Source organism: Panthera uncia (assembly GCF_023721935.1).
Source record: "Panthera uncia isolate 11264 chromosome B3 unlocalized genomic scaffold, Puncia_PCG_1.0 HiC_scaffold_1, whole genome shotgun sequence".
NCBI classification, from domain to species: Eukaryota; Metazoa; Chordata; class Mammalia; order Carnivora; family Felidae; genus Panthera; species Panthera uncia.
Window position 1 is genome coordinate 24421817 of NW_026057582.1, and position 27193 is coordinate 24449009.

Consider the following 27193-nt stretch of genomic DNA (forward strand, 5'->3'; position numbering starts at 1 on the left):
GAAAGGGAAGAATTCCTTTGAAGTGGTGTGTACATGTTCAGTCCTATTTCTAAAATCTTGGAGGGAATAGAAGGGACAAGGCCCTGGCCCACAACCACCTGTGAAACCCACTGCTAAAGTAAGTGCATCTGCTGAAAAACGTGGCTGTAGCCTACGGAGATGACCATCACTTTGGATTTTTGTTCAGGCTTTTCATGAATCCAGATATTCCTGATCTGTGAGCAGTCAGAGCTTAGGAATCCTCCAGGACTCACACTGCAAGTACAGAATCTGAGAGGAGAGAGGTGCTGAAGCCCACCATCACAGGAGCTTGTGACTGGGACACACACCCTCCTGTGTAGATTCCCTTGTCTTCTAAGAGAGGGAGCCAGACTGATTGGTATCTATCACTGCAGGAGGTGGTGGCTTGGAAATGGACTTGCTTGAGGACCTTGAATCCCTGCAGTTTGAGTATGGGATTCAAGAGGAAGACTGCAGCTGGCTGTATTTGCAGGGCCGTTCTCGAGGGCTGGTGATCAAGGCCTGTGCCCATGCAACTTTCTTCTGCAAGCTACTCTGTAATTTGAGGTAAGCTAGGTCTCCGAGGTAAGGCAGATGGAGAAGAATCCCACTGCAGAGAATCCAAATGACTTAAACTTTTTATATTGGAGGATAGATTTGGCAGGGGGAGTGTCTTCCTACCTTTTCCAACCCACAGTCAATCACTCCTGGTCTGAAAGCACCAGGAAATGCATACCAGAATCCCTTGGCTGTGGTTACATAACAAAGCGTGGCTTGTGATTACCTTTTGGTGGGTAGATTGATTAAATGATCAGTTCATTCATTCAGCCATTCATCCCTCATTGGGACCACCAACTTGGCTTCTACAGCTACCATATCTAGCTATTCTCTGGCTATTGGCCGAAAATTTTGGGGCTAAGCTAATAGTGGAATTCTCCCTAACAGGAAAACCACCTGAAATTTTGGGGGTCCTTTTGGCCAGGTGACTTACATGAATACAGTATTCCAAGAATACTCTCAGTCTAGTCCTGACCTCTCGTGTCTTTGTACAATGTGGCTTCAGACACTTAAACAAGAAGTGTGTGAGAGCAAGGTACTTAAGACCAGACTCCTGGATTCTATAACTCTAGGTTACTCCTAAACATTGGTAGCTCCCCTGCCACCAGACTACTTTTCTCTGAAATTAGATCAACTCCTAGATGGTGGGACCAGATCTAAATTGAGCATGTTACAGATACAGCAGATACTCAAAGAGGCAGTCTACTTAATGAGTTTGCTGATTGGTTGACTGATAAGAAAACATAAACCTTTTGGTTGCATCCCAGATGAGTGGTGAGAAATCAAAATATGAAACTTCCGGAGGCATTTTATATTTGGGAGGATTGGACACAGAGGAAATGCTTTCCTTTCAACTTAGAAAACTTAAATAGAATGTGGCTTGTGATGTATATATGGAAACTCCAGAGCTTAAGACCAATTTTTACAGAAATATAGAACAAATATAAGATAGTATAACAACAGAAAACAATGCCTTATATATTCAGAGGTTAGACTTTGTTCACCTTGGGCCAAGGAAACACATCCAGAACCAGTAAGTGAGCCTCTGGAAAGAGTGGCCTCAAACACTTGATCCTGTTTCTCAGGTCTGTTTTCCCTTATACACCACTTTTATAAATCATGTTTGAAAAAAGCTAAGTTATCTGGTTACCCAGATCTATGCAAAAGTGAAATAGCAAACTAGAAAGAGTAGGTGTAGGGTGAGAAAAGGTATGCTTATCATGATGTCAATGAAAATTGACAGCTGTCTGCATAGGAAACAGTGAAGGAACTGGCCCACAGTGTTCCAGGATGATGTATAAACAGTTGGCTGTTCACAATGATAGTCCTGAGTCAAACAGTTCAATATTCAGATCTTGTGTTTAAGGCAGGGAAATGCACAGTGCATGTAACAACAACAACAACCACAACAACAAATGTTCATTTAAAAATGTTTTAGGGCGCCTGGGTGGCTCAGTCAGCTAAGCTTCCGACCTCAGCTGAGGTCATGATCTCGCAGGGTTCGAGCCCTGCGTCGGGCTCTGTGCTGACAGCTCAGAGCCTGGAGCCTGTTTTGGATTCTGTGTCTCCCTCTCTCTCTGACCCTCCCCCGTTCATGCTCTATCTCTCTATCTCAAAAATAAATAAACGTTAAAAAAAATTAAAAATAAATAAATAAATAAATAAAAATGTTTTAAAGAAGTTTCGGTCCCTTGAAGGGGTATGCTTTTCTTTCTGGAAAATTCACTCAGGAGAAACATTTCATTCCCTAGCGATACTGGACAAGTGGCACTTGATTGGAATGCCTTATCTCTGGAGTACTAAAGGTGCCACCAGGCTGCCATATGAGGAAGTTAAAGCAGAGAACACCAGAGGTTGACAGTTAAGAGCTACAGGCATATATTCATTTATGTGTCTGTGTGTTCCTTCTCCAGAGAATCATTACGTGAGAAGCACACTTCCAGGTGTCTCTTGACTGGATTGCTTGCTGACACTCCCAATGATGATGATGATGATGAGTTAAAGGTGGGCATCATTGGAGGTGGCCACCTTGGGAAGCAGCTGGCTTGTGCACTGCTTCAGCTTGTCCCCATCCCTGCTGAGAACCTGAGGATTTCCACTCGCAGGCCAGAGGCCCTGGGTGAGGAGCAGTGTGTGGTAGCTCTTTAGGTGTTGATGAGGCCATTTTGAAGAGGTTCCTTGAAGGAGGAACCCCTGCACGCAACACGCTGAGTTCTCTGCTTGCTAGCCCTGAGAAAAGCTAGGAAGGTGTGTGTGTGTGTGTGTGTGTGTGTGTGTGTGTGTGTGTGTTTTAAAGGTTTTATTTTTAAGTAACTTCTGCACCCAATGTGGGACTTGAACTCACAATCCTGAGATCAAGAGTCTCAAGCTCCACCAACTGACCCAGCCAGGGGCCCATAGAAAGATGGGTTTTAACTTGTTCCTTAAAACAACTTTCTTCTCATGCTTCTGTTTCTCTTCAGATCAAATAAATCTTTTGTTTTTTACTGGAAGAAAAAAAAAAGAGGAAAACTTTCTTCTCCCTGTAAATGTTTTATATCCATCTCTCCTCCCTGTGCCCTTGGTGATAAAATAGCTTTCTGAGTCTTTGATACAGAAAAGTTTTCTAAAGAGAGTTCAAATCTTCTCATTGGACCAGTTAGATTCTGGTGGGTATTAAACAGTTCCAAACATTTGGCCTTGTGTTTTTAAAAATAACAATTACTAAATTTTTAAAAATGTTTTATAATAATTTTACTTACTAGTCTATGATGATAGAGGTCAGAAGAGTGGTTGCTTCTGGGGAGACTGACAGAGGAGGGACCCAAAGGAACTTTTTGGGGAGATGAAAATGTTCAATATCTTGAGAAAGGTATGAGTTACATGGGTGTATGCATTTGTCAAAAATGATAAGACTAGATACTTCAGCTCTGTGTGTGCCCTTTATATAAGTTATACTTCAGTAATAAAAGTATAACATAATTTTATGTATATTATAGGAAATTTAGAATATTCTATAATGAAGTAAATAATAACTATCTATAATCCCCTTACCAGGGTTACCATTTCCTTCCTATATTTCTCTGCTCATATCAGATTATATCAGTAATTGATACTGTACAAATTTGTTTGCATTCTTCATTTTTCACTTAATTTATCATAAGCATATTCTCCTATTAACATTCTTCAAAATAATGATTTTAAGGTTATCTAGTATCCCAAAATATGGCTGTATGGTAATTTATGTTGTATTTGGTTGGATTTCCTTGCACATAATTTAAAAAATAAAATTACTAGGTCAGAGAATAAGTACATCTTTATTAAGATATAATTTGTGTATAATAAATTGCACATTTTCAAAGTGTACAATTTGATGTTTTGACACATCTGTGTTTTGACACATCTTTGTACACCTGTGAAACCATCAACACAAGGTAATGAACTTATTCATCACTCCCAAAACTTTCCTTGTAATTTCTCTCTCTACCTCCTTGCAGCTCCCCATGAAACCACTGATCTGTCACCATCAATTAGTTTGCATTTTCTAGAATTTTATATAAATGGAATCATACAGTTTATACTTTTACATTCTGACTTCTTTCACTCTGCATAATTATTTCGAGATATACCCATGTTGTTTCACATATTGATATTCTTTTTATTTCTGAGTAGTACTTCATGGCATGAGTATTCCATAGTTTATCTGTTCAGCTGGGGGTGGATATCCAGGTCATTTCCTGGTTTTAGCTATTATACATAAGGCTACTATGTACATTTGTGTACAGATATTAGTGTGGACAAATGCTTCAATTTTTCATAGGTAAACTCCTGGAAGTGGAATGGCTAGATCGTATGGTACGTTGTTTAGATTTTTTAAAGAAACTTCTAATATAGTTTTTCAAATTGACTTCCAAAAAGGGATGTATGCTTTCACCAGAATTGTGTAAGAACACCCATTTCACTAAAGTGGGTCATGGGCATTGAGGAGGGCACTTGTTGAGATGAGCACTGGGTGTTGTATGTAAGCCAATTTGACAATAAATTATATTTTTAAAAAAAGAACACCCATTTCACTATACTCTTGTCAGTTCTGGGAATCCTTTTTTTTTAAATAATCGTTTTAATATGACTTTAAAATTTTTCTTGTTTAATATATTCTTCATTGATCACTAGAAGAACTGAATATTTTTTATAGGTTTATTGCTATTTCATCTTTTTTGAGTTCTTTTTGTTCAACTTTTGTGTTGGAATGCTGAACATTTTTTTTCTAATTTTTTTGTTATTAATTTGCAAGCATTCTTTCTGTATTAAAGAAACTTGAAAAAAATCTTACCACCCAAGACAAATCTCTTAAATCTCATCAATAGGACTAGTATATGTGATATTTCAATAAGGTACATATATTCTTTGGAAAGCACTATATTTTTTAATAATAAAATTGCAGCTTTTAAAATTAATTAATTAATTAATTAATTAATTAATTTAAGAGCATGAGTAGGGGAGGTGCAGAGAGAGGGAGAGAGGGAGAGAGGGAGAGAGGGAGAGAGGGAGAGAGACAATCCCAAATAGGCTCTGTACTACCAGCGCAGAGCTCGATGCCGGGCTCAACCCCATGAACCATGAGATCATGACCTGAGCTGAAATCAAGAGTCAGATGCTGAGTCACCCAGGTGCTCCTGAAATTGTAGTTTTAGAATATCACTGCATGTTGTGTCAGGAAGCAGGAACTCAAAATGCTGAGCATCAGAGTCTGTACACTTATGAGAACAAAACATGAAAGAAGAATGGCTGTGCATGTTTTCTTTTTTTATTTTAGAGCATGAGCAGGGGAGGGAGGGAGGGAGAGAGAGAGAGAGAGAGAGAGAGAGAGAGAGAGAGAATCTCAAGCAGGCTCCACGTTCAGCATGGAGCCTGATGCAGGGCTTGATCCCATGACCCTGGCATCATGATCTGAGCTGAAATCAAGAGTCAGACACTCAACTGACTGAGCCACCCAGGTGCCCTTGTGTATTTTTTTTAAACTTCCTCTTTGTCCTGTCCATCTTCTAGGTTTACAAGTGCCCAGATAACAATAGCATCACATGTATCATGTACTCTTGGTAGTTAAAATAAAAACTCACCTCTCCGATGTCTATAATATTCTGTTTTCCAATAACAATTAAAACATGCTACCTTATGTGAGTTTACATTTTTACTTTTGAAATCCATATTGAAAAAGTACAAATGATTAACTATCAGTGACTGATATACTGAAAATACATGAGCTACCACATTTCTCTCAACATTTAAAAGTATCTTGTTAACAGTCAGTTGTGTCTACTTTACTGAAACCATAAGTATATCTTTCCAGACTCCTCCCAGCCTCTGCCCTATACTCTTCCACTCTCTTAGCCATTCCTACCTGAGAGCTCAAGCCAGTTAGCTGTGTAACCCTAGGCAAGCCAAATGATTTCTTGAAACCTCAGTTTCCTCATTTGTAATATAGGAATAATACCAGTCTCTGTCTCAGAAGGTCCTTGTGAGGATTCCCTTACAATGTACGTAGAATACTTTGTACACTATCTGGCATGTGGTAAGCCTTCAGTAAATTAGAGCAAGAAGGCTTCTTCCAGATTTTTTCTTTCTCAAAAATAAACAAACAAACCTGAAAAATTCTAGCATTAGGTCTAAAAGAAGATAAGGATGAATTGTAATCTCAAGCACTGTTGCAGTGGTGCTAGCTGCTTTGATAATGGGGTTAGGGCATTACCTGTGTCTTCTAGAAGATGTGAGGGAAATTCTTTGATTTATGTGTTGACAGGACTTGAGATGAAGTAATTGTCATCCTCTCCCCATAGTTGATGTTTAGATCAGACTCATTTGTACTATGATCTTTCTTTCTTCCTTTATCCCTCCCAGATGAGTTCCAGAAACTGGGAATCCAGTGCTTTTACCATAACCCTTATCTGGTGAACTGGGCCAACTTGGTATTCCTCTGCTGCCTGCCATCTCAGCTGCCTACTATCTGTCTGGAAATTCAAGCCTGCCTGGAAAAAGGTTGCATTGTGTACAGCTTCGCAGCTGCTGTCCCAATAGCCAGGTATCCTGTTAGGGAGAGCACGGAACTGGCAGAACCATATCCCCTCATATCTGGCTTCTACCCCCCACCTCCACCCCAGCCCCCTACCTCATGGAGTTGGTCATTCCCGGTAATAAGATAGAAGCAGCTTCTCCTGCAACACCCAGCCAGCCTTTCTAATTGTGTCTTCCCACTTTTCCACAAACAGCACTTGTGGGTGGAACATTTTCTTTGATGTGCAAATGTTTAGAACTGCAATGGCGCATTGCTTCCCACTACTTGAGGCCGACTAGCGTTCCCCTTGTGCATTAATGGGAAGGGTAACCACCAGTGACCAACATGAAAAGTGATTCACAGCATGTGTCAAATAGTATTTTTGTGCCCCTATTGTCTAGCCTGGTGTCTGGCATGAGACAACATTCACTAAGTGTTAGTGGTTGAAAGAGTCCAACTAATAAGCAGTGCCCTCAGTGCTGCCTCCACCCATGTTTGCCTCTGAGCGGTGTTGTGCAGGGGAGGATGTTGTTGGGGTTGGATATGATCCAACACAATGGATCCTGTGGTGGTTTATGATAGTCTTGGCCCAGCACTCCATGTCTTGGGGGATTTCCTTTCAGGTTGAAACTCCTGCTGAACCACACCAATATCTTGCGGCCTCAGTATCAGTGTGTTGAAGATTTTGTCAACATCTGGGGGGCCAATAAGGAGATCACAGCTGCCCTCCAAGATCCTGCGACCCTTCAGGCTACCTGCCCCTACAGTTCTGCTGGTAAAGGCTTGCTGTGTGTTTGGCACTCTTTTGAAAGTTACTTTCCTCTCGGCCTGGTACTATTTTATAATCCCAGTGCGTGTGTGTGTGTGTGTGTGTGTGTGTGTGTCTGTCTGTCTTGGGTTATGTGTGTAGGGGGAGTACAAGCTGGATACATTCTCAGCTGTTTAGTTTTGAATGGGAACAGCTTTGGTAACAAAAAGCAGCCTCCATTAAGGAAAGCAGACAAGTCTGAGTATTTGGACCTGTTAAGGCTGAGCCAGAAACAGCCAGAGCGGAGAGCCTATTTAAACAGGAGGATGTGCTGTCTGGCATTAAATGGCATTTCCCTGCTCTAATCTTGCATTTTTCCTTAGTTTCTTCTTCTTATTGGGAGGATCATTCTAGAGATTTCTAGAGATGCTTTTGCCATTGGCAATGTCTACATTAGTCATACCTGTCCTCCTGTGGTGGGGTTGACACATGATTTGTTATAAAGGGCACAATTAGGGCTCTTGGCCCAGAAAGAGGAGTGTTTGCTTATCTTGAGGTTCATATGACCCACCTGTCTTGGAAAAAAGGTGGCTGTTCTTTGTCCTGTGTTCCCGGCAAACCTTTTTGGTGGTGCTGACTGGTATTTCCCTTCCCATTAATGTGTAGGGGGAATAATCCTCAATATCAAGTGGTTGGAGGGAGTGTTCTACGCCATCCTAAACATCTGCACCGCAAAGGACATGCCCCACTTACAAGTGCTGCAACATCTGAATGAACTGTTCCTCTCTGTGCACTTTGAAGACTGTGGGAAGGATGGAGCATCTTGCCCCAAATTTCAATTAGGTGATTTTGTCAACCAAGTCTATACCAAGAACCTATCTCAGAAAAGGTAAGGCATCAGACAGCTGGCTATTCTAATTTCTCCCACACATCTTAGCAGATGCTTTTTCTTTTCGCGTGATCTTTAAAATTTTATAAAAATAATACATTCTTGTAAAAAATCCAACTAGTGGAAAAGCGAAAGCTCTCCTTTGCTCCTCAAATACCGTTTCATAGACTTTACCTCCAGTGGGTTTTATATTTTTGTCTTTTAATCTATGTATTTACAAACATATTTATATTATCATGGTATTATGTGTATGCATATCTATATCTGTACATTTTTGAAACATGGGGACTATATATGCTGATTTTTCATTTACTATGTTGTGGATGCCATTCCATGTCAGTACAATCATATCTACTCTATTTATAAGCAATGCATAGGGATCCATTGGGTATATTATTTCATTGAATTTATTCATCTTATTTATTCTTGATGGTAATGTAGTTTCTCCCTGCCCCAAAATCTGAATAAGGGTCTGCATATGAACATTTTTTTTTAAAAGTTTTCTTTTCTCCTTTTTTTTTTTTTTTAATGTTTTATTTATTTTTGAGACAGAGAGAGACAGAGCATGAACAGGGGAGGGTCAGTGAGAGGGAGACACAGAATCTGAAACAGGCTCCAGGCTCTGAGTTGTCAGCACAGAGCCCGACTCGGGGCTTGAACTCACGGACCGCGAGATCATGACCTGAGCTGAAGTCGGCCGCTTAACCGACTGAGCCACCCAGGCGCCCCTGCATATGAACATTTTTATACATACCTTGCACACTTGTACCAATATTTCTGTTGGATGAATATCTAGAATATTCTAGAAGAATATTTCTGGGTTAGGGTATATACATTTTATGTTTGATAGGTATTCCCAAATTGCTTATCAAAAACGTGGTGCTTAGAGCACCTGGGTGGCTCAGTCAGTTAAGTGTCTGACTCTTGATTTTGACTCAGGTCATGATCTTCAGGTTGTTGGGATTGAGCCCCATGTTGGGCTCTGCACTGACAGCGTGGAAGCTGCTTAGGATTCTCTCTCTGCCCCTCCCCTACTCGCATGCCTGCACACACACACTTTCTCTCTCTCTAAATAAATAAACTTAAAAAAAAATTCTTTAAAAAATGTGGTGCTTATTTACATTTCCACCAGTGTGTATGAGTATGCCATTTCTCCATAGCTTGATAGCTATAAGAATCAATCTTTTTAATCTTTGATAATCTAATAGGGAAAAACTGTTGCCCTTATTACCAGTGACTTCCATGCCACTAAATTCATTTGGCAATTTTTTTAAAGTATTTTTTTAAACGTTTATTTGAGAGAGAGAGAGAGAGAGAGAGAGAGCAAGCAGGGGAGGGGCAGAGAGGGAGAGGGAGGCACAGAATCCGAAGCGGGGTCTGGGCTCTGAGCTGTCAGCACAGAGCCTGATGTGGGGCTCCAACCCACGAACTGTGAGATCATGACCTGAGCTGAAGTCGGAAGCTTAACCGACTGAGCCACCCAGGTGGCCCAACAATTTATTTATTATTATTTTTTTAACATTTATTTATTTTTGAGAGACAGAGAGAGGCAGAGCATGAGTAGGGGAGGGGGAGAGAGAGAGAGAGAGAGAGAGTTACAGAATCTGAAGCAGGCTCCAGGCTCTGAGCCGTTTGTTAGCACAGAGCCCGACATAGGGCTCAAACTCACGAACTGCAAGACCATGACCTGAGCTGAAGTCGGACGCTCAACCGACTGAGCCACCCAGGTGCCCCTCATTTGGCAATTTTTAATCCTCCTCTTCCTTGACTATTGAACCTGGAACTCTTGAATCCTTCTTGAAGCAATCTCTTTTCTTGGCTTTCATGATACCCTTAGGTTCTTCTCATTTTCTTCCTGTCTCTCTAGCCCCTCCTTTGCCAGCTCCTCTTTTGCCTCATCTTTATGTCTGGGAGTTTTCAGGGCTCTGTCCTAGGCCTTCTTTATTGCCATTCTACACTTTGTTCATGGGTGATCATTTCCAGTTCAGGGACTTAGGTTGCCATCTTTGCACTGACAGCAAATGACTCTCTAGCCTAGAGTCAACTCTATACCCAAGTTAAGTTTGTAGTCACCATCTCCCCTCAAACTCAACATGTCCAGAAGCATACCTGCTCTCATACCTGCTCTGCTGGTGTTTCTTACCTAATTACATGCTCTTTTGCCAAGTTGTTTAAACAGAAGCCTGGAAGTAATCCTTGATTGCCTCCCATCTCTCGAATTCTAATTAATCACCAAAGGCCAGTGAAGCACTTCCAGTTTGGGGATTTCCCTTCACCCTTAGCCTGGGATTCCTTTTTCTCTCTTACATTGGATCTCTTTTTCCTGGATCCCTCTTCCTCTGGTATGGTTTACTCTTTCATAATGGTGGATCATATCTTCTTTCGGTAGCTTCTTTTGAAAACAATGTAATTATAGAGACTGTGTCTGAAAATGTTTTTATTCTAACTTAATATTTTATGAGAACATAGCCAGGTGTAGAATTCTAAGTTAGAAGTAATTTTGCCTCAGAGTTTTAAAGGCATTGCTTCATTGTCTCACAGAGTTGCTGGGTTTTTTTGTTTTTTTTAATTTTTAAGTGTTTTTACTCATTTTTTGAGAGAGAGGGGGAGACAGAGCGCGAGTAGGAGAGGGGCAGAGAGAGAGAGAGATAGAATCTGAAGCAGGCTCCAGGCTCTGAGCTGTCAGCACAGAACCTGACAAGGGGCTCAAACCCACGAACCGTGAGATCATGACTTGAGCTGAAGTTGGACGCTTAACCGACTGAGCCACCCAGGTGCCCCAGACAGAGTTGCTGTTGAGAAGTACAATGCCATTCTAATTCTTGAATTCAAACTTTTTTTGAAATCTGTTCCTTTTCTCCCTTGGAAGTTTTTAGTATCTTTTGACCTCAGTATCCTGAAATTTTATGATGGGTGATGAATTTGGGTCTATTTTATTTTATTTTTATTTTTGATGTAGGTCTATTTTAACTCACTGTGTTGGGCACATAGTGAGCCTTTCTCCTTTCCCCCTTAATTAAAAAAAATTTTGTGAAATATAACACTTATGCAGAAAAGTGCATATTCCATAAATTCCTAAATAATGCAGTTTAATGAACTGTTGTAAAGGAAATATGTATGTAACTGGCACCCATAAAAGAAGCAGAACATTCAGCAGTCCTTTTTAACCTGAATGTCAAATTCTCTACTTTTCTCCAGTTATGTCTGATAATTTCCTCCCCTTTCCTGTTTTGTCTCTTCTCTTTAGTCCAATGTTGAACCTCCCGGACTGAAACTCTGATTTTCTTTATCTTTCCTATTTTTTAATTATTTATTCTTCTTATTCTTCTTATTATTATTTTTAGGAAGATGGGGAGGGACAAAGAGGGAGAATCTCAAGCAGGTTCCATGCTTAGTATGGACCCCAACATGCGGCTCGATCCCACGACCACAAGATCATGACCTGAGCTGAAATCAAGTGTCAGATGCTTAACTGACTGAGCCACCCAGGTGCCCCTATCTTTTCTATTTTTAATATCTTTGTCTATTTCTATTTTCTGAGAGATTTCAACTATACTGTTTTTGCTATCATATTTTAAGCATATTTTAATTTTTGGTATATTTTGAATATTTTCAAAATTTTTAAGTCTCCAAATATTCCTTTTTATGTAGCATCCTGTTGTCATTTCATTATGCAATACCATCTCTTATCCCTTTGAGAATGTAAATGAATTTTTTTCTTCTGTGAGGAATCTGTACTGATCACTGGTTTTGGTTTCTATCATGGATTTGAGAAGCTTTATTCAAGTACGTATATGGAGAACTTTGCTCATATTTAAGGTCCTGGTTACTAAAAAGTTGATTGGAAACTCTGTTTGTTACTGTAGTCATTACTACAAAGTGATTTGGTCAGCTATTTCCTTGGGAAACACTAAATATTGGTTTAAGTCTTTGGGACCCAACTGCAGGAAAGAAAGCTATGTATGTGTATAAGAAGAGGGGTCATTTTATTGCTTATATTTTTTTACTTTATATCCTTTCTATTCAGCAAATCCTTGCCCGCAACAGTGCCTATTGTCTCCTTGTCCAGAGACTCCATATTTTTTTTTAAAGTCTTATTTATTTAAGTAATCTTCACACCCAATGTGGGACTCAAACTCATGACCCCTGAGATCAAGAGTTGCCCGCTCCACTGACTGAGCCAACCAGGTGCCCCCCAAGACCCTCTATTTAACTCTTCTAGAGAATAAATCTTCTGTTGGGGAGGAGGAGGGACAGTCTCCTGACTGTGCAGCATTGGGTAGTGTGCTGTGAGGGTCTCTCTCTTTTTTAAGATTTTCAGTCCATCATCCTATTTTTAGTCCCATCTCATCTCCACTTCTGATGTACTGGGTCCCACTACATCTTGAGTCTTTTGTGGGTTCTATGATGTAAATGGACTGTGTCTTGGTTCTCCCTGTTGCTGACTTCAGATTCAGCTCAGTGTTATTATTTGTCCATATTTTTTCCAGCTTCCAAGTTGTTGCTCTTGTGTTCTCTCTCGTTCTCATTATATATTCTTTGCCTATTCATTTCTCTTTTGTTTGCTTTTATATATTGTTTCAGAGAAGGTTTTCAGTAGGAATACATTATGTGTATTGGAAATAACTTCCATATTTTTCTTTCTTTTTGGTACCTTTTGCTGCTCAGAGATTCTCATTTTTGTAGTCAAAAGTGTCAAATCACTGCTTTATGGCTTTGGGGTTTTAAATCATACTTATAAAGACCATCTTCATCCTAAGATATTCTATATTGTCTTCTAGTATTTTATTTTTAAAATATTTAAATCTTTAAGCAGTTTTGGATTTTTAGTATCTTCTATTCATTTTGGAAAGCCAATTGTCCTACATTATTTATAGAGTGGCCATTCCTTTTCCTACCAATTTGAAATATGATTTTTATTATTTAATAAAATGAAGGATATTTATGGGTATATTTCTGGACTGTATTCTGAACTGTGGGCCTATTTTCTATTCCTATGCTATGATTTTTTTTTGTCATCAACTTTATTTTTATTTATTTTTAATTTACATCCAAGTTTGCATATAGTACAATAATGATTTCAGGAATAGAATCCAGTGATTCATTCCCTACTTATAATAGCCAGTGTTCATTCCAACAAGTGTCCTCCTTAATGCCCCTTGCCCATTTAGTCTTTCCCTCCACCCACAACCCCTCTGGCAACCCTCGGTTTGTTTTCTGAATTTAAGTCTTTTATGTTTTGTCTCCCTTCCTGTTTTTATATTATTTTTGCTTCCCTTCCCTTATGTTCATCTATTTTGTATCTTAAATTCCACATATGAGTGAAGTCATATATTTGTCTTTCTCTAATTTCACTTAGCATAATACCCTCTAGTTTCATCCATGTTGTTGCAAATGGCAAGATTTCATTGTTTTTGATTGCCAAGTAATATTCCATTGTGTGTGTGTGTGTGTGTGTGTGTGTGTGTGTGTGTGTGTGTACTTCTTTATCCATTCATCAGTTGATGGACATTTGGGCTCTTTCCATACTTTGGCTATTGTCGATAGTGCTGCTATAAACATTGGGGTCCATGTGCCTCTTCAGAACAGCACACCTATATTCTTTGGATAAATACCTAGTAGTGCAATTGCTGGGTCATAGGGTAGTTCTATTTTTAATTTTTTGAGGAACCTCCATACTGTTTTCCAGAGTGGCCCAGTTTGCATTCCCACCAGCAGTGCAATAGGGTTCCTCTTTCTCCGCATCCTCATCAACATCTGTTGTTGCCTGAGTTGTTAATGTTAGCCATTCTGACAGGTGTGAGGTAGTATCTCATTGTGGTTTTAATTTGTATTTCCCTGATGATGAGTGATTTTGAACATTTTTTCATGTGTCTGTTAGCCATCTGGATATCTTCTTTGGAAAAGTGTCTATTCATATCTTTTGCCCATTTCTTAACTGGATTATTTATTTTTTGGGTGTTGAGTTTGATAAGTTCTTTATAGATTTTGGATAGTAACCCTTCATCTGATAGGTCATTTGCAAATATCTTCTCCCTTTCTGTCAGTTGCCTTGTAGTTTTGCTGATTGTTTCCTTTGCCATGCCAAAGCTCCCATGCTATGATTAATTGCTGTAATGTGTTTCTATATTTTTGTATCTGATAGGGCAAGTCCTCTTCATTATTATTTTCCAAAAAAATTTTTAATGTTTATTTAGAGAGAGATAGAGAATGCACAGGGGAGGGGCAGAGAGAGAGGGAAACACAGACTTTGAAGCAGGCTTCAAGCTCTAAGCTGTCAGCACAGAGCCTGACACAGGGCTCAAACTCACGAACTGCGAGATCATGACCTGAGCCAAAGTTGGACGCTCAACTGTCTAAGCCACCCAGGTACCCCTATTATTTTCCAAAATCCTTATGCATTTATTTTTCATGTGAATTTTTAAAAAATGACTTTAAAAATTAGAAAAGTAACAAATGTTTATAGTAAATAGGATATCAACTAAAATGTACCAAACAGAAAGTGAAAGTACCTCCCTTAAATCCCATTTTCAAGAGGTAACTACTCTCAATATTTGCTGTGACAAATGAACTTGAAAATAGGCTATGTTTTTAATGTTAAATTACTGAGTAGGATGTTTGCTCTTGGCTTCTGGCACTATTTATAAAGTTGAAAGATTCCTTCTTAAATGAAGGAGTGGTAGAATATCATTTTGTAAACTCTAATGAAATAATGAATCTAGGCAACTATAGGTGAAAAGTTGATGGGGGAGCTTTATAATGAATAGATCACACTGAATCCATTAATCAGTCTTAACACTGCAGAGAGACAATGTATTTCTGGATAAAACAGATACAGATGAAATACTCTTATAAAAAACCCCAGAATTTGATCAAGTATAGATTTAAATTCAAGAGACAGGAAAATGTTAAATGACCATGAGATATTATCAGCAAAATCTAGAATATGGGAAATTTTAGAGGACAAACAACCTAATTTCTTCAACAAAAAAACTGCAAGGAAAAAAAAGAGGAAGGGGAACTTATAAAAAAAAAAAGACTTGAAAGTCCCTATACATGTGTTGATCTATATACCTTAATAAGTTGAAGAGGATATCTTTTTTCTTTTAATGCTTTTTATTAATTTTTGATAGAGAGAGACAGAGTGTCAGCTGGGGAGGGGCAGAGAGAGAGGGAGACATAGAATCTGAAGCAGGCTTCAGGCTCCAAGCTGTCAGCACAGACCCCGATCATGAATCTGTGAGATCATGACCTGAGCTGAAGTTGGACGCTTAACAACTGAGCCACCCAGGCACCCCATTTGTTGAAGAAGATATCTTTAAAAAAATTTTTCTTTTAGTATTTATTTTTGAGAGAGACAGACAGAGTGCAGGTGGGGGAGGGGCAGAGAGAGAGAGAGAGAGAGAAGGAGGCACAGAATCCGAAGCAGGCTCCAGGCTCTGAGCTGTCAGCACAGAGCCTGAGGCAGGGCTCAAACTCACCTACCATGAGATCATGACCTGAGCCAAAGTAAGCCACTTAACCGACTGAACCACCCAGGCACCCCTGTTGAAGAGAACAGCTTAAAAGAAATGAGATCTTTTGTATTCCTAATGTCCATGATCCTCTTACATATTCTATTTCTAAATTCAAGGGAAATATACTGAAAAGAACATCAATGTCATTATTATAATCATTCTTTAATTAATTATGAATTCCTGCACACTTAGAAAAATGTACATAAGTACAAAAATCATAAGTACAATTAAATCTACATAGTGAATAGTTCTAGCTGAATGTTTAACTATGAATTTTAATTAGTTTGATATAAAAATAAAGTATCTTATTTCCTGTTCTGTTTAACAGCCAAATCAGATGTACTGAACAGACATTAAAAAGTAACAGTATTTTTTTTCACTCCAGGCCTTTCCCCTGGTTTGATCTGACTGCTGTGCAACTCAAGGAAACTCCTTTTAGTCAGCAGCTCTCAACCAGTACTGCTCTCCAGGACCACCTTACCCTTCTATACTGTGATTCATTTGGCATCTCCCTAACCAAAAAACAGCAGCCAGTGGTCTCCACAGGCTCTCCCTCCCAATAAGAGAAGAGACCTCAGGAATCAGGATTTTTTTCCCTTCCACAATGGTTGTACCCTGATTATCACAATTCACATTAGGAATCATGTGATTACATTGTGTTTGCCACATGTTGGGCATTAAGGAATTAGAAAATTATACTGATGTTCTTTAAAATATAGAATAAAACAAGAAGTCTTTTACATCAGTATATTTGGGTATGTCTGGCTTTTGGAAGCAACCAAAAGAAACTATATAACCTGACACACTTAAGTAAGCCACTTCCCTAGGAAAGCCGTGTTAATATAAATTATTTCACTTCTAAAAGCTAAATTATTAGCTGTTTAGATAGTATATATTGCAGCTTGTTCTCCTGTAGCAGTGAGTAGCTGACAAACGATACAGCTTGCTTTTCCTACCATTTTGGATAAAGAAGTAAAATGTGTGGTAAACAATCTTAATTGAATTATGACTCATTTCATGCTTATTTCAGCTATATATGACTGTTCTGGAATTATCTTATTTAAAGCTGTTCCCATTTAAACCATTTTATTTTTTATTTGTATTTATTTTTTTAATGTTTTATCCTTGAGAGAGAGAGAGAGAGAGAGAGAGAGAGAGAGAGAGAGAGACACGAGCATGAGCGAGGGAGGGGCACTGTGAGAGAGGGACACAGAATCCAAAGCAGACCCCAGGCTCTGAGCTGTCAGCACAGAGCCCGACGTGGGGCTCGAACTCCGAGCCGTGAGATCATGACCTGAGCTGAAGACAGATACTTAACCGACTGAGCCACCCAGGCCCCCCCATTTAAACCATTTTATTTTTATTTTTTTTATTTAAAAAAAAAATTTTTTTTTAACATTTATTTATTTTGAGACAGAGAGAGACAGAGCATGAAGGGGGGAGGGGCAGAGAGAGAAGGAGACACAGAACCGGAAGCAGGCTCCAGGATCTGAGCCATCAGCCCAGAGCCTGACGCGGGGCTCGAACTCACGGACCGCGAGATCGTGACCTGGCTGAAGTCGGACGCTCAACCGACTGAGCCACCCAGGCGCCCCTTTAAACCATTTTAAACAACAAAACCATTTTTATAAATGGCTGGCATTTATATTACATGGCTAAAAATAATTTTGCAAAATATAGATCTTATTCCTACACTGCAAAGTTATTGCCTTTACATTTTGCAAATAGTTTATGTCAGTTATAATAGAGTAGAAAACAACAGCAGTGACCATCAGGTTGAGAAAGGAGGACATTGACTATGCTCTGTCATTGAACAGGCAATTGTTTGCTAAACGCTAAAGTGCTTTTGAACAAAACCATTCACTATACTTGTAAACCACCATTGTGTTAGATTAATCATTTACATTTTTCTCTTTTGCATAATTGTGAGCCAGGCAAACTCAATGGTATGGTGTAGAATGGTTTGAGATAAAATTTCATTGGTCCAGTGTGGGAAAAAACTGGGTGCATCATCAAATATTAACAGTTGGTACGAATGCTAACTTGAGGTACTGTTCCTTTTCTCAGTACAAAAAAAAAAGAAATTGATTCCTTTGACTATTCATTCAGGTGTAGGGAACTGGACAGGGTACATCATTGCCTTTCTGGATTATGGTAGCCCTTTAGTGGCTTTTAGGACTAAGAAGTGAGGCTGGGAAGAGAAAGAACAGTTAAGCCTGTAAACTAGAGAGGAACTGGAGTCATTCAAGCAACACGAACTATTTTATCTTTTTTTTTTGAGCAGTCAGTTATGGGTAGACTCTGAATTCATTCATTCATTCTTTCATTCAATTTCTTTCTTTTTCTGTTTCTTTCTTTCTTCTTCTTTCTTCTTTCCTTCCTTTTTTTCTCTTTCCTTTTTCTTTCTTTTTCTCTCCTTTCTTTCTTTCTTTCCTTTCTTTTCTTTCCTTTACTTTCCTTCCCTTTCCTTTCCTTCCCTTCTGTAAACCTTACCCCCAATCTGGGGCTCAAACTCATAACCCTGAGATCAAGAGTTGCATTCTCTACTGACTGAGCCAGCCAGCCAAGCACCCCCTGAATTTTATTTTATAAAGGTCTGGAAAGTACCACATAAAAGAGCCTGGTAAACAAACTCCAGTCCCTATTCCATAGTCCAGTGGTACTCCTATAAGCCATGTTGTTTGTAAGGATAAATATAAATTTTAAAAAATATTAAAATTTTTTTCTCTGATGCAAAAAATGAAAGAACTCCCCTTCTCCCTTTCCTTACATTTCCTTTACAAAACATGTAATTTAAATCCTTTTTCTGTTTTTGACATGTACATAAATCCTCTAAAAAGTTGAGTAAGTCACTACCAGTTTTACATCCCAAGACTGTCTGTTTGGGGGGCTTTGGGGCCATCTCTTTGAAATGTGAGCATTAAGGAGGATGGCACCTTATCTCTTAGGCCTAAGTGCCTGGCTCCAATAGTAACTTCATGTTTGTCATAAAGATAAGAGAAGTTTTCTTTTTCTTTTGGATACAGACAGTTAACATGTAAGTAATGGATTCTGTCTGGCTGGCTATATAAAAGGGTGAGATCTCCTCGACTTTGCAGTCTTCTTTAGCAGCTTGCCTGTGATATACATCACTGACTGATTTAATGCTGATTCAATAATACAACTGTTTCTTTTTCTGCATTTGTCGAGAAGATTATTTAGGTTGGCAGGAGATTTTACTTTTAATTCCATTTCCCTAACATGTTCCTATACCAGATACATTACTGAAATTTATCAGGAATCCTTATAATTACCCAGAAAGAGAAATATTGATATCTTTGTTTAAACACGGAGCTAAATTGAAACCCAAATAAAAGGAAGGTGCTGCGAGGTGCTGACAGAACTAGGGGTGGAGCCAGGAGTTCTAACTCTGATCCTTAATGAAGAAGATAAAAAGAGAACCCAAAAGACCATACTTCTTCCCCCAAGTAGTTTAGTTTGATCTTTCAGGTAAGTGAAATGGCTCTTCCCTACGGTTCAGTGTAATACAATGCTTCATTCTTTTCAGGGGCAGTTACTTTTGGAGCATAGTCCTGTAATCCTGCTGCTTGCACAAATTCAGATAAGGTCAAGGAATCAGATTTTACCCCAGTATGACCTTTTTGCTCTAAAAATAAGCCTATATTGTCCCTGTAGGGAAGGGTGATGGTGCGTTTGAATAATGGCTCTTCAATTCCCAGTAGCTCCCGTGTATGCCGAGAAATTACCTAAAATACAAGAACAATTTTTTAATGGGGTTAACTGAAAATATAAATTAAAGAAGCTTTATTTATTTTCCTAGGCCTTTTGAATGGTAACCTTTTAAGTTATTTCTAAGGGAAAATAAAATAATGAAATAACACATGGAAATGCTTACTAGCCTGGCATTCTCAAAATAAAGTCCTTATAAGAAACATCAAATGATTTATTACCTTTTTATAAGTTCCATTTAAAGGTGTTTCTAGGCTCTTGGCAATGGCTTGCCATGGATGGGTTCATTTCTTTCTTTTGGCTGAGCAATCTGATCAGCCATATGAGCAGATAATATGTTCAGATTAAGAGCCATGACTGTCTCTGGGAAAGTTAATAAATCACTTGTCTATAAGGGGCTCAGTTAATTTGCAATTAAGAAAAAAATAACTCAAATAGTTACTTAATTTGTTTGACTAAAAACAAATCTCAAACACTAAAAAGCAGACATTAAAGTTCCAGCTGTTTTATTAGAATTAGAGATCCAAATTACTACAGGTGGCTCTTAAGAATTCTCATTTGTAATTGATGCTGCTACACCGAGCACCTTGTTAGGTCAGCACCTCACCCTGAGTGCCCCTGACCAGAGCAGGTTCTTTCACAAATTCACTGAGGTTAACAGATGGTGCCCCCCGGAGGGACCCTGTAATCATAGACAGATTTATTCACTATTAACCAAAAGAACTATGTGCCTACTGCAGGCTGAGAGAGCCCAATACTGTTTAATATTCTAATGCAGAAATTAAAAGTGTTACAAAGCTACTGGTTAGATGTGGAATCAGGAAATAAAATCTAACCATCTCTCATCTAATTCTATGTCTGAAGTTCATCAATGGACAATGAGGGACCTTTGATGGGCTATAAATTAATATCAAACTGTGAGTTCTTTCATTAGTTCTGATAAATGATAAGCCGCAGATCTTATTTTTGCCGAAGAGTTAGAGCAATTTACTAGTAACTTAAGTTAGTAAGGATTACAGGAATACAGATATTTATGAAGATTATAAGAGTTTCCTAAGGATTCTTAATTCTGCGTTCTAGGATGGAGCCTCATGCTCAATGCAAATGGTCTCATGCAGAATCTGTAACAGTTCTAGTTTTCAAGAGGATTCTATTATTATTATATCATCATTGTATTCTGTGTTGATTATGGTTTTTAAAGGCTGCTATTTTATTTGTAAGCTACGGATAGTTTTGCTTCATCATTAACAATATAATACATACTGTTTGTGGTTACCTTATGTATGTAACTATGCACATTTACATAATTGGAACCTATAATTAAACCTAAAGATGTCGGGGTGCCTGGGTGGCTCAGTCATTTAAGTGTCAGACTTCGGCTCAGGTCATGATCGGGTGATCCGTGAGTTCGAGCCCCGCGTCTGGCTCTGTGCTGACAGCTTGGAGCCTGGAGCCTGCTTCGGATTCTGTGTCTCCCTCTCTCTCTGCCCCTCCCCAGCTTGCGCTCTCTCTCTTTCAAAAATAAATAAGCATTACAAAAATTTAAAACTTTATGAAACGACAAAAAAGAAACTGTCACATATTGGAGGAGACCAAAGAAACAATGACAACTAAAGGCAAAGTGGTATCCCCAGTTGGATACTGGAATAAAAGAAGGACATCAGTGGAGAAATATAAGAAATCTGAATAAAGTCTATAATTTACTTAGGAATACTGTACCAGTGGTAATTTCTTTGTTTTGATAAATGCCCCCATGGTTACATAAGATGTTAACATTAGGGAATGCTGCGTTAAGAGTACATAGGAACTTTGTACCATCTTCGCAACTCTTCTGTAAAACTAAAATTATCTGAAAATTGAAAGTTAAAGAAAAATATTTTGTCTTGTGAGAATTTGCTCACATATTATTAATCTGTGCTTTTCAAATAGTTTGAAACGAGGCAAGTGTAGTAAAATTGCTGGGATATAAAGCTTATGAGGTTATATTCTATAAAATCATGCATACAAAAGGAATAAGCAATTCACCTATGTTCTTCCCCAAATATTTCCCAAGAGTTCTTTTGTTCACTTGATGGAGTGAACAGTTAAAAATATTTTGAGAATTGGGGCACCTGGGTGGCTCAGTCATTTGAGTGTCTAACTCTTGATTTAGGCTCAGGTCATGATCTTGCAGTTGTGAGATTGAGTCCTGCATCAAGCTCTGAGCTGGGTGTGGAGCTTGCTTGAGATTCTCTCTCTCCCTTTCCCAGTGTCCCTTTCCCCTGTGTGTGCACGCGTGCTCTCAAAAATTTTTTTGCTTTGAGATTCTCTAAGAGACAAAGCTGAAGCAGGTGTAATGCTATCTTGTTTAGCTTGTCCCTAGAATAAATATGATTGACTTCCTTTCCCCTTTTTACCAACCAAGCTAATGCATCACTACAAATGGGAATGATAGGATAGTGGTTTTAAGAGATCCTTTGGCCAGGTTCAAAGAAGAATTAGTGCTTCGTCCCTTCTGTACTCCCCATCAGTCTCACCCACCCCACTAGCTCTTTTCTCATCTTCTCAGTACATTGGAGAAAGAGCAAAGGGAATGGTGAGTTCTTTCCACAGGTGAGGCATGAATAATTGCATAATTAAGGAAGCTGAAGAGAATAGAAACTGGCCATATGTTAACTGCAAGGCTTGTAAATGGGATGCACCATTCAAATGGGGTTCAGTTTCTTATCAGCATGCCTAGAATTTTGCACTCTCAAGCCACCAGCTCTTTTCCCAGTCCTGCTATTCTGCCCAAGTCCATGAATGATGATACAGGAGAGTTATCATGGAAAAGAGCATTACACTATGTAAGTTTTGTTATGGGATGAATTTTGGATGTGCTAGGTGCTGTAATTACAATGGTAGAACTAAAGGTGCTTATTTATCAGTAAAAAAAGGTATCTATAGCATGCTTAAGTGTGGGGGAATGTGATAAAAAAAGATGTGACTGCTGATTGACCTATGAGCTGGACCTGGGCACCCAGAGGCTCCTTACCCCCTTCCCTGTCCTTGGAATGCGGGCTCCACTTGCCTTTCCCGCTTCCTGAGGCTGCTCTAAGGACATGGCCTTGGAAAAGTGATGTGGTGTTGAAAACACTTGCACAGTATACGTGACTGACCCCTGTTAGGGCTTCTTTATAAACTTTTGAGATTTAGAGGACAGGCATGGAAATCATTCATCTTGTTGTCACCCAGGAGAAACCTCATATGTAAATTCTCTTTATTATTATTAAAACTGCCACCTACCAACCTGGAGTGGCCTACATGTTTCTTCAGTCTCTCCCTGCCCTCTGAGTACAGGGGCCAATTTCAGATGACACAAGAGAGCTCCCAAAAGGGTTGAGAACCAACATTAAGTTCATGTGTGATCTCTAAAAAGTTACCTGTGTCATAGTGTATAATTAGCTTTTTTTTTTTTCAACGTTTTTTATTTATTTTTGGGACAGAGAGAGACAGAGCATGAATGGGGGAGGGGCAGAGAGAGAGGGAGACACAGAATCGGAAACAGGCTCCAGGCTCCGAGCCATCAGCCCAGAGCCCGGCACGGGGCTCGAACTCACGGACCGTGAGATCGTGACCTGGCTGAAGTCGGACGCTTAACTAACTGCGCCACCCAGGTGCCCCTATAATTAGCTTTTTTAAGTGGACCTATGTGTCAAGCAAAGCTTATCTAAGATACCTTTAAATGTCTTAATTTTTATTACTCTAGTGACCTCAAGGAGGGGGTCACACTTTGGTGACTTTGATAAATATTCTGAAGTTTGCTTATTCAAAGTTCTTGAGGTATAAGGATAGACCACTGGATTCATCATTTGAGAATTTCAATTTTTTAAAAAATGTTTTACTTATTTATTTTGAGAGAGAACGAGCATGAGCAGAGGAGGGGCAGAGAGAAAGGGGGAGAGAGAGAATCCCAAGCTGTCAGTGCAGAGCCCAACAAGGAGCTTGATCTGACGAACCATGAGATCATAACCTGAGCTGAAATCAAGAGTCAGACCCTTAACTGACTGAGCCACCCAGGCACCCCAATTTTTCTTTAACTGAGCTTTATATCCAATATGGGTCTTGAACTCACAACTGAGAGATAAAGAATTGCATGCTCTACTGACTGGGCCAGCCAGGTGTCCCTACTCCTGCAAGACCAGAAAAGGATAATTAGAATTTTTCTTATTGCATTGTTGATACTGTATTTTTGGAATCAAAATGTCAAAGAAGCAAAATGAATTGGCAGACTCTGAAAAATGTTTTCTCATAAGAAGCTGAAATTCTTGGTATTTAAACATTTCAGGAATTTGTATTACAAGTTACTAATTTGCTAATTCTGTTCCTTATTTTTATTTAGAAAATCCAGTATACTATTAATGTAAGTTGAAATTAGAGCTCATACACATAGTTGTATCATCTTTGAACATAAAAAGAGTAAGATATTTATCTGGTGGTACTTGGTAGCTATGTGAGGGTATGACTGGAAATACCAACTTGTAATAAGTGGTCTTTTTCTACAAGACAGTGCTCTATAGGGAAACATTAAACACAACTCACCTTCATGTCCTCAAAATCTGTTATCCCCATCTGAGGGAGGTTTGAGCAGTTTACATGAATGAGTTTTCGGCCACTGATGAAGTTTGTGGTAAAACACTCCTGTTAGTATAACAAGAACATCACTCAAATGATTTGTGGCAAATAGCAGGAAGTTGGGAAGGAGAAGAAAGAATTGGGGGAAGAGAAGGAAGGGAGAGACAAATCATGTTTGTTTCTGGTTCAATACAGAGAAAAAATTTTAATTAAATTTTAAAGCAAATTGAAATTTAATAATCCTAATAATCCCACATTTTTTCCACCTGAGCTCTTGATTAAATTTCACACTGCTCCTATATATATATATATATATATATATATATATATATATATATACATACACATACATACATATACTTTTTTTTTTGGCATGATACAACCAATGCTTCTTTCATTCCTCAATTACATTTCTAAGTACTGGGGTGCAAAAGATCACAGATCTTATGTTGTTTTGTGACAGCCTAAGAACATAGCTGGCATCAACGAAATAAGATTTTCTCTTATCTTTTTTTCCCAGCTTCCTTTTTTAAAATTTTATTTTTATTTTTTATTGAAGTACAGTTGGCATTAACTCTGTCTTTTTAATAGAACTACTCTTGATGAACTATTTACCTTAATACTGTTAGGTGCTCATGATACATATGACATTTTTGGGGCAGACACACACTTAAGATTAGTAGTACAAGTTAAGGGAGCTGACACTAAACTTGACAAAGTACCAAAAGTCTACCTTGGACAAAACCTGTCAAAAAGAAAGATACTTATCTATGAAAAGAGGCCTATATAATTTTTTTAGTCTTTATTCAAGAATTACAAAGAAGTATACTTACTGTGATAAATAGGGAAACAAATGTGACCCTCCCTTCCTCTATCAAAATACAAAATACATCAGTAGAAAGGCCAAAATTAAAATCCAAGTTACCTCTACCATAGTCCAGGACTTTTCTATGCTCCTTCTAGGGAAGAAGAAGCAAGAGCTCAGGTAAGGGTAAGAGGAATAAGAGGCAGAAAGATGAGAGAATGTGATCTTTAAAAACATTATTTTTGTATACCTTGTACTGAGGAAAGCCTAGTTTGCTAATCCACTCTGCAACTTTCTCTGGGCTCCATTTAAGATACTCAAATTGTAGCTCTATACTTTCTTTTGGCAAGGTTTCTTCATCTTTGTGTGCTAGTTCCTTCAACTCTGGGGACAAATCTTCAACTATTTCACCAAAAGGCTCCCCCAAATCCCTCTGATAATCTGAGACATATGCGTAGAAGTCACTACTGGTATCAGTAATCTCAAACAGTCCATTATGTTCTTTGGAGAACTCATAACTTGTACTTATTGAGTCTATTTCGCTTATTGTAGGAGACCCAAACATAGAATCTCTTTTAGCTTTCTTGGTTTCTTTTACCGACCACGTTCTTTGATAGTCAGAGTACTCTAGCTGATCCTTGTCTACAGACTGCTTAAATTTAACTAGTTCTGGCCAATCTTCCTTGGAAAATTCTACATGTGTCTCTTTTCTTAGTGGTAGTTTGGCTTTATCAGGTAACTCTAGATCTTTCTCTGTAGCTTCCTCTGTTTGTGTCTTCTCTTGAACCTCTGGTTTGGTCTTCTGTGGCAGCACTTCACCTGTTTCCTCAGTTGATTTTCTTGGTTCTTCCTTTGGAAACTTTGGTTTAGTCTGTTCTGGTGGCTCTAGACCTTTCTCCTCTGTTGACTCTCTTACTGTCTCCTCTGATTTGATCTTCTGTGGTGGTGCTAGTCCTATCTCCTCAGTTGATTTTCTCTGCTTATCATTTTGACCTGAAGATTTAGTGTCCTCTAGTGGTTCTAAAACTTTCTTCACAGTTGATTCTCTCAGTATCTCTTCTTGAACTTCTGGTTTTGTCTTTCCTGATGGCTCTAGACCTGTTTCCTTGATTGATTTTCTTGATTTTTCCTCAGGAAATTCTGATTTGGTCACTTCTAGTGGCTCTAGAACTTTCTCCTCAGTTGATTTCCTTTGTGTCTCTTCACTAGACTTAGTTGGTTTCTGGTCTAGAAACTTTGATTTAGTTTGCTGAGGTGGCTCTCTCTGTTTCTCCTCAGTTGATTTTCTTCCGTCCTCCTCTGGAATCTCTGATTTAGTCTCTTCTGGGGGCTGTGGACCTGCCTCCTCAGTAGAATTTCTTGGTTTCTCCTTTGGAAACTCTGCTTTAGTCTGTTGAGGTGCGTCTGTCTCTTTCTCCTCAGTTGATTTTCTTTGTATTTCCTGTGGAGCCTCTGTTTTCGTCTCTTCTGCGGGCTCCAGACCTGACTCTTCAGTTTCTCTTGGTTTCCCTCCTGGCAACTCTGGTTTCGCCTGCTCAGATGGCTCGGTCCTTTTCTCCCTAGGTGACTCTCTCTGTGCTTCCTTTGGAATCTCTGGTGTGGTCACTTCTGGCGGCTGTAGATCTGCCTCTTCAATTGATTTTCTTGGTTTCTCACTCGGAAATTCAGGTTTGGTCTGCTCTGAAGTTTCTAGACCTGTTTCTTCATATTGTGCTCTAAGTGAATCCTCCAGAACTTCCAATTTGGTCTCTTCTGGTAACTCTAAATTAGTCTCACTGATTGAAGCCCCTTTGGTCTCCTTTGGTAGCTCCAGATCTGTTTCCTCAGCCAACTCTATGAGTACATCCTCTCTAAGATCTAGTTTGGCCTCCTCTGGTGACTCTAAGCCTGGTTCTTCCTTATCATGCATAAGGACATCCAAATCCTGGAAGAGCTCTTCCATCTCTCTGAGTGTTTCTGACTGTGCCTCCTGGGACATCCCTGGATCAGTCTTGCTAGAAAAGTCTATCTCTGACTCCCTAGGAATCTCTTCCTCAGACATGCTGGTCGGTTTTAGGTGTAGGTGCACATTGTCTGGCGCCCCCGATTTGAGGTCCTCTTCCTCCGCCTCTGGTTGTGGCTCCTGGTCAATCTGTAGCTCCAGGCCTACTTCTGCCGTGGTGTCAACTTCGCCATCTTGAGCCATTTTAAGTGACCTAGGCAGTTTGAGGTCCTCATACTCCAGGTCTCCTTCATCCGAGCCTGAATCGTAATATTCTGGGACTTCAGCCATGACGCACATTGGCCGACGCGCTCAGGCCTCCTAGCAACCCCAACTTCCGAT

The 27193-nt window shown here is 39.2% G+C and overlaps 2 protein-coding genes across 4 annotated transcripts in view; one reads left to right on the top strand and one right to left on the bottom strand.

Moving 5' to 3' along the window:
• The window catches only part of NOXRED1 (NADP dependent oxidoreductase domain containing 1), a 20541-nt gene extending 3720 nt beyond the window's left edge, over positions 1 to 16821 (top strand). For 2 of the 3 annotated variants that reach the window (XM_049612418.1, XM_049612419.1), the window contains exons 2-7: positions 396 to 567; positions 2472 to 2677; positions 6436 to 6616; positions 7213 to 7364; positions 8004 to 8226; positions 16129 to 16821. In XM_049612418.1, coding sequence (XP_049468375.1) covers positions 396 to 567; positions 2472 to 2677; positions 6436 to 6616; positions 7213 to 7364; positions 8004 to 8226; positions 16129 to 16306 — 1112 coding nt within the window. In that variant the 3' untranslated portion in view covers positions 16307 to 16821. Of the gene's footprint in view, positions 1 to 395; positions 568 to 2471; positions 2678 to 6435; positions 6617 to 7212; positions 7365 to 8003; positions 8227 to 11570; positions 13443 to 16128 lie in introns of those variants that run through there. The other variant, XM_049612420.1, reaches the window with a different exon arrangement.
• Positions 16822 to 18078: 1257 nt separating this feature from the next.
• SAMD15 (sterile alpha motif domain containing 15) lies at positions 18079 to 27151 on the bottom strand. Its single transcript, XM_049612406.1, has 3 exons — positions 25121 to 27151; positions 24033 to 24131; positions 18079 to 19489 (listed from the first exon to the last, which is right to left on the bottom strand). The coding sequence occupies exons 1-3, from the start codon at positions 27149 to 27151 to the stop codon at positions 19253 to 19255; spliced, it is 2367 nt and encodes a 788-aa protein (XP_049468363.1). The 3' UTR covers positions 18079 to 19252.
• Positions 27152 to 27193: the final 42 nt, after the last annotated feature.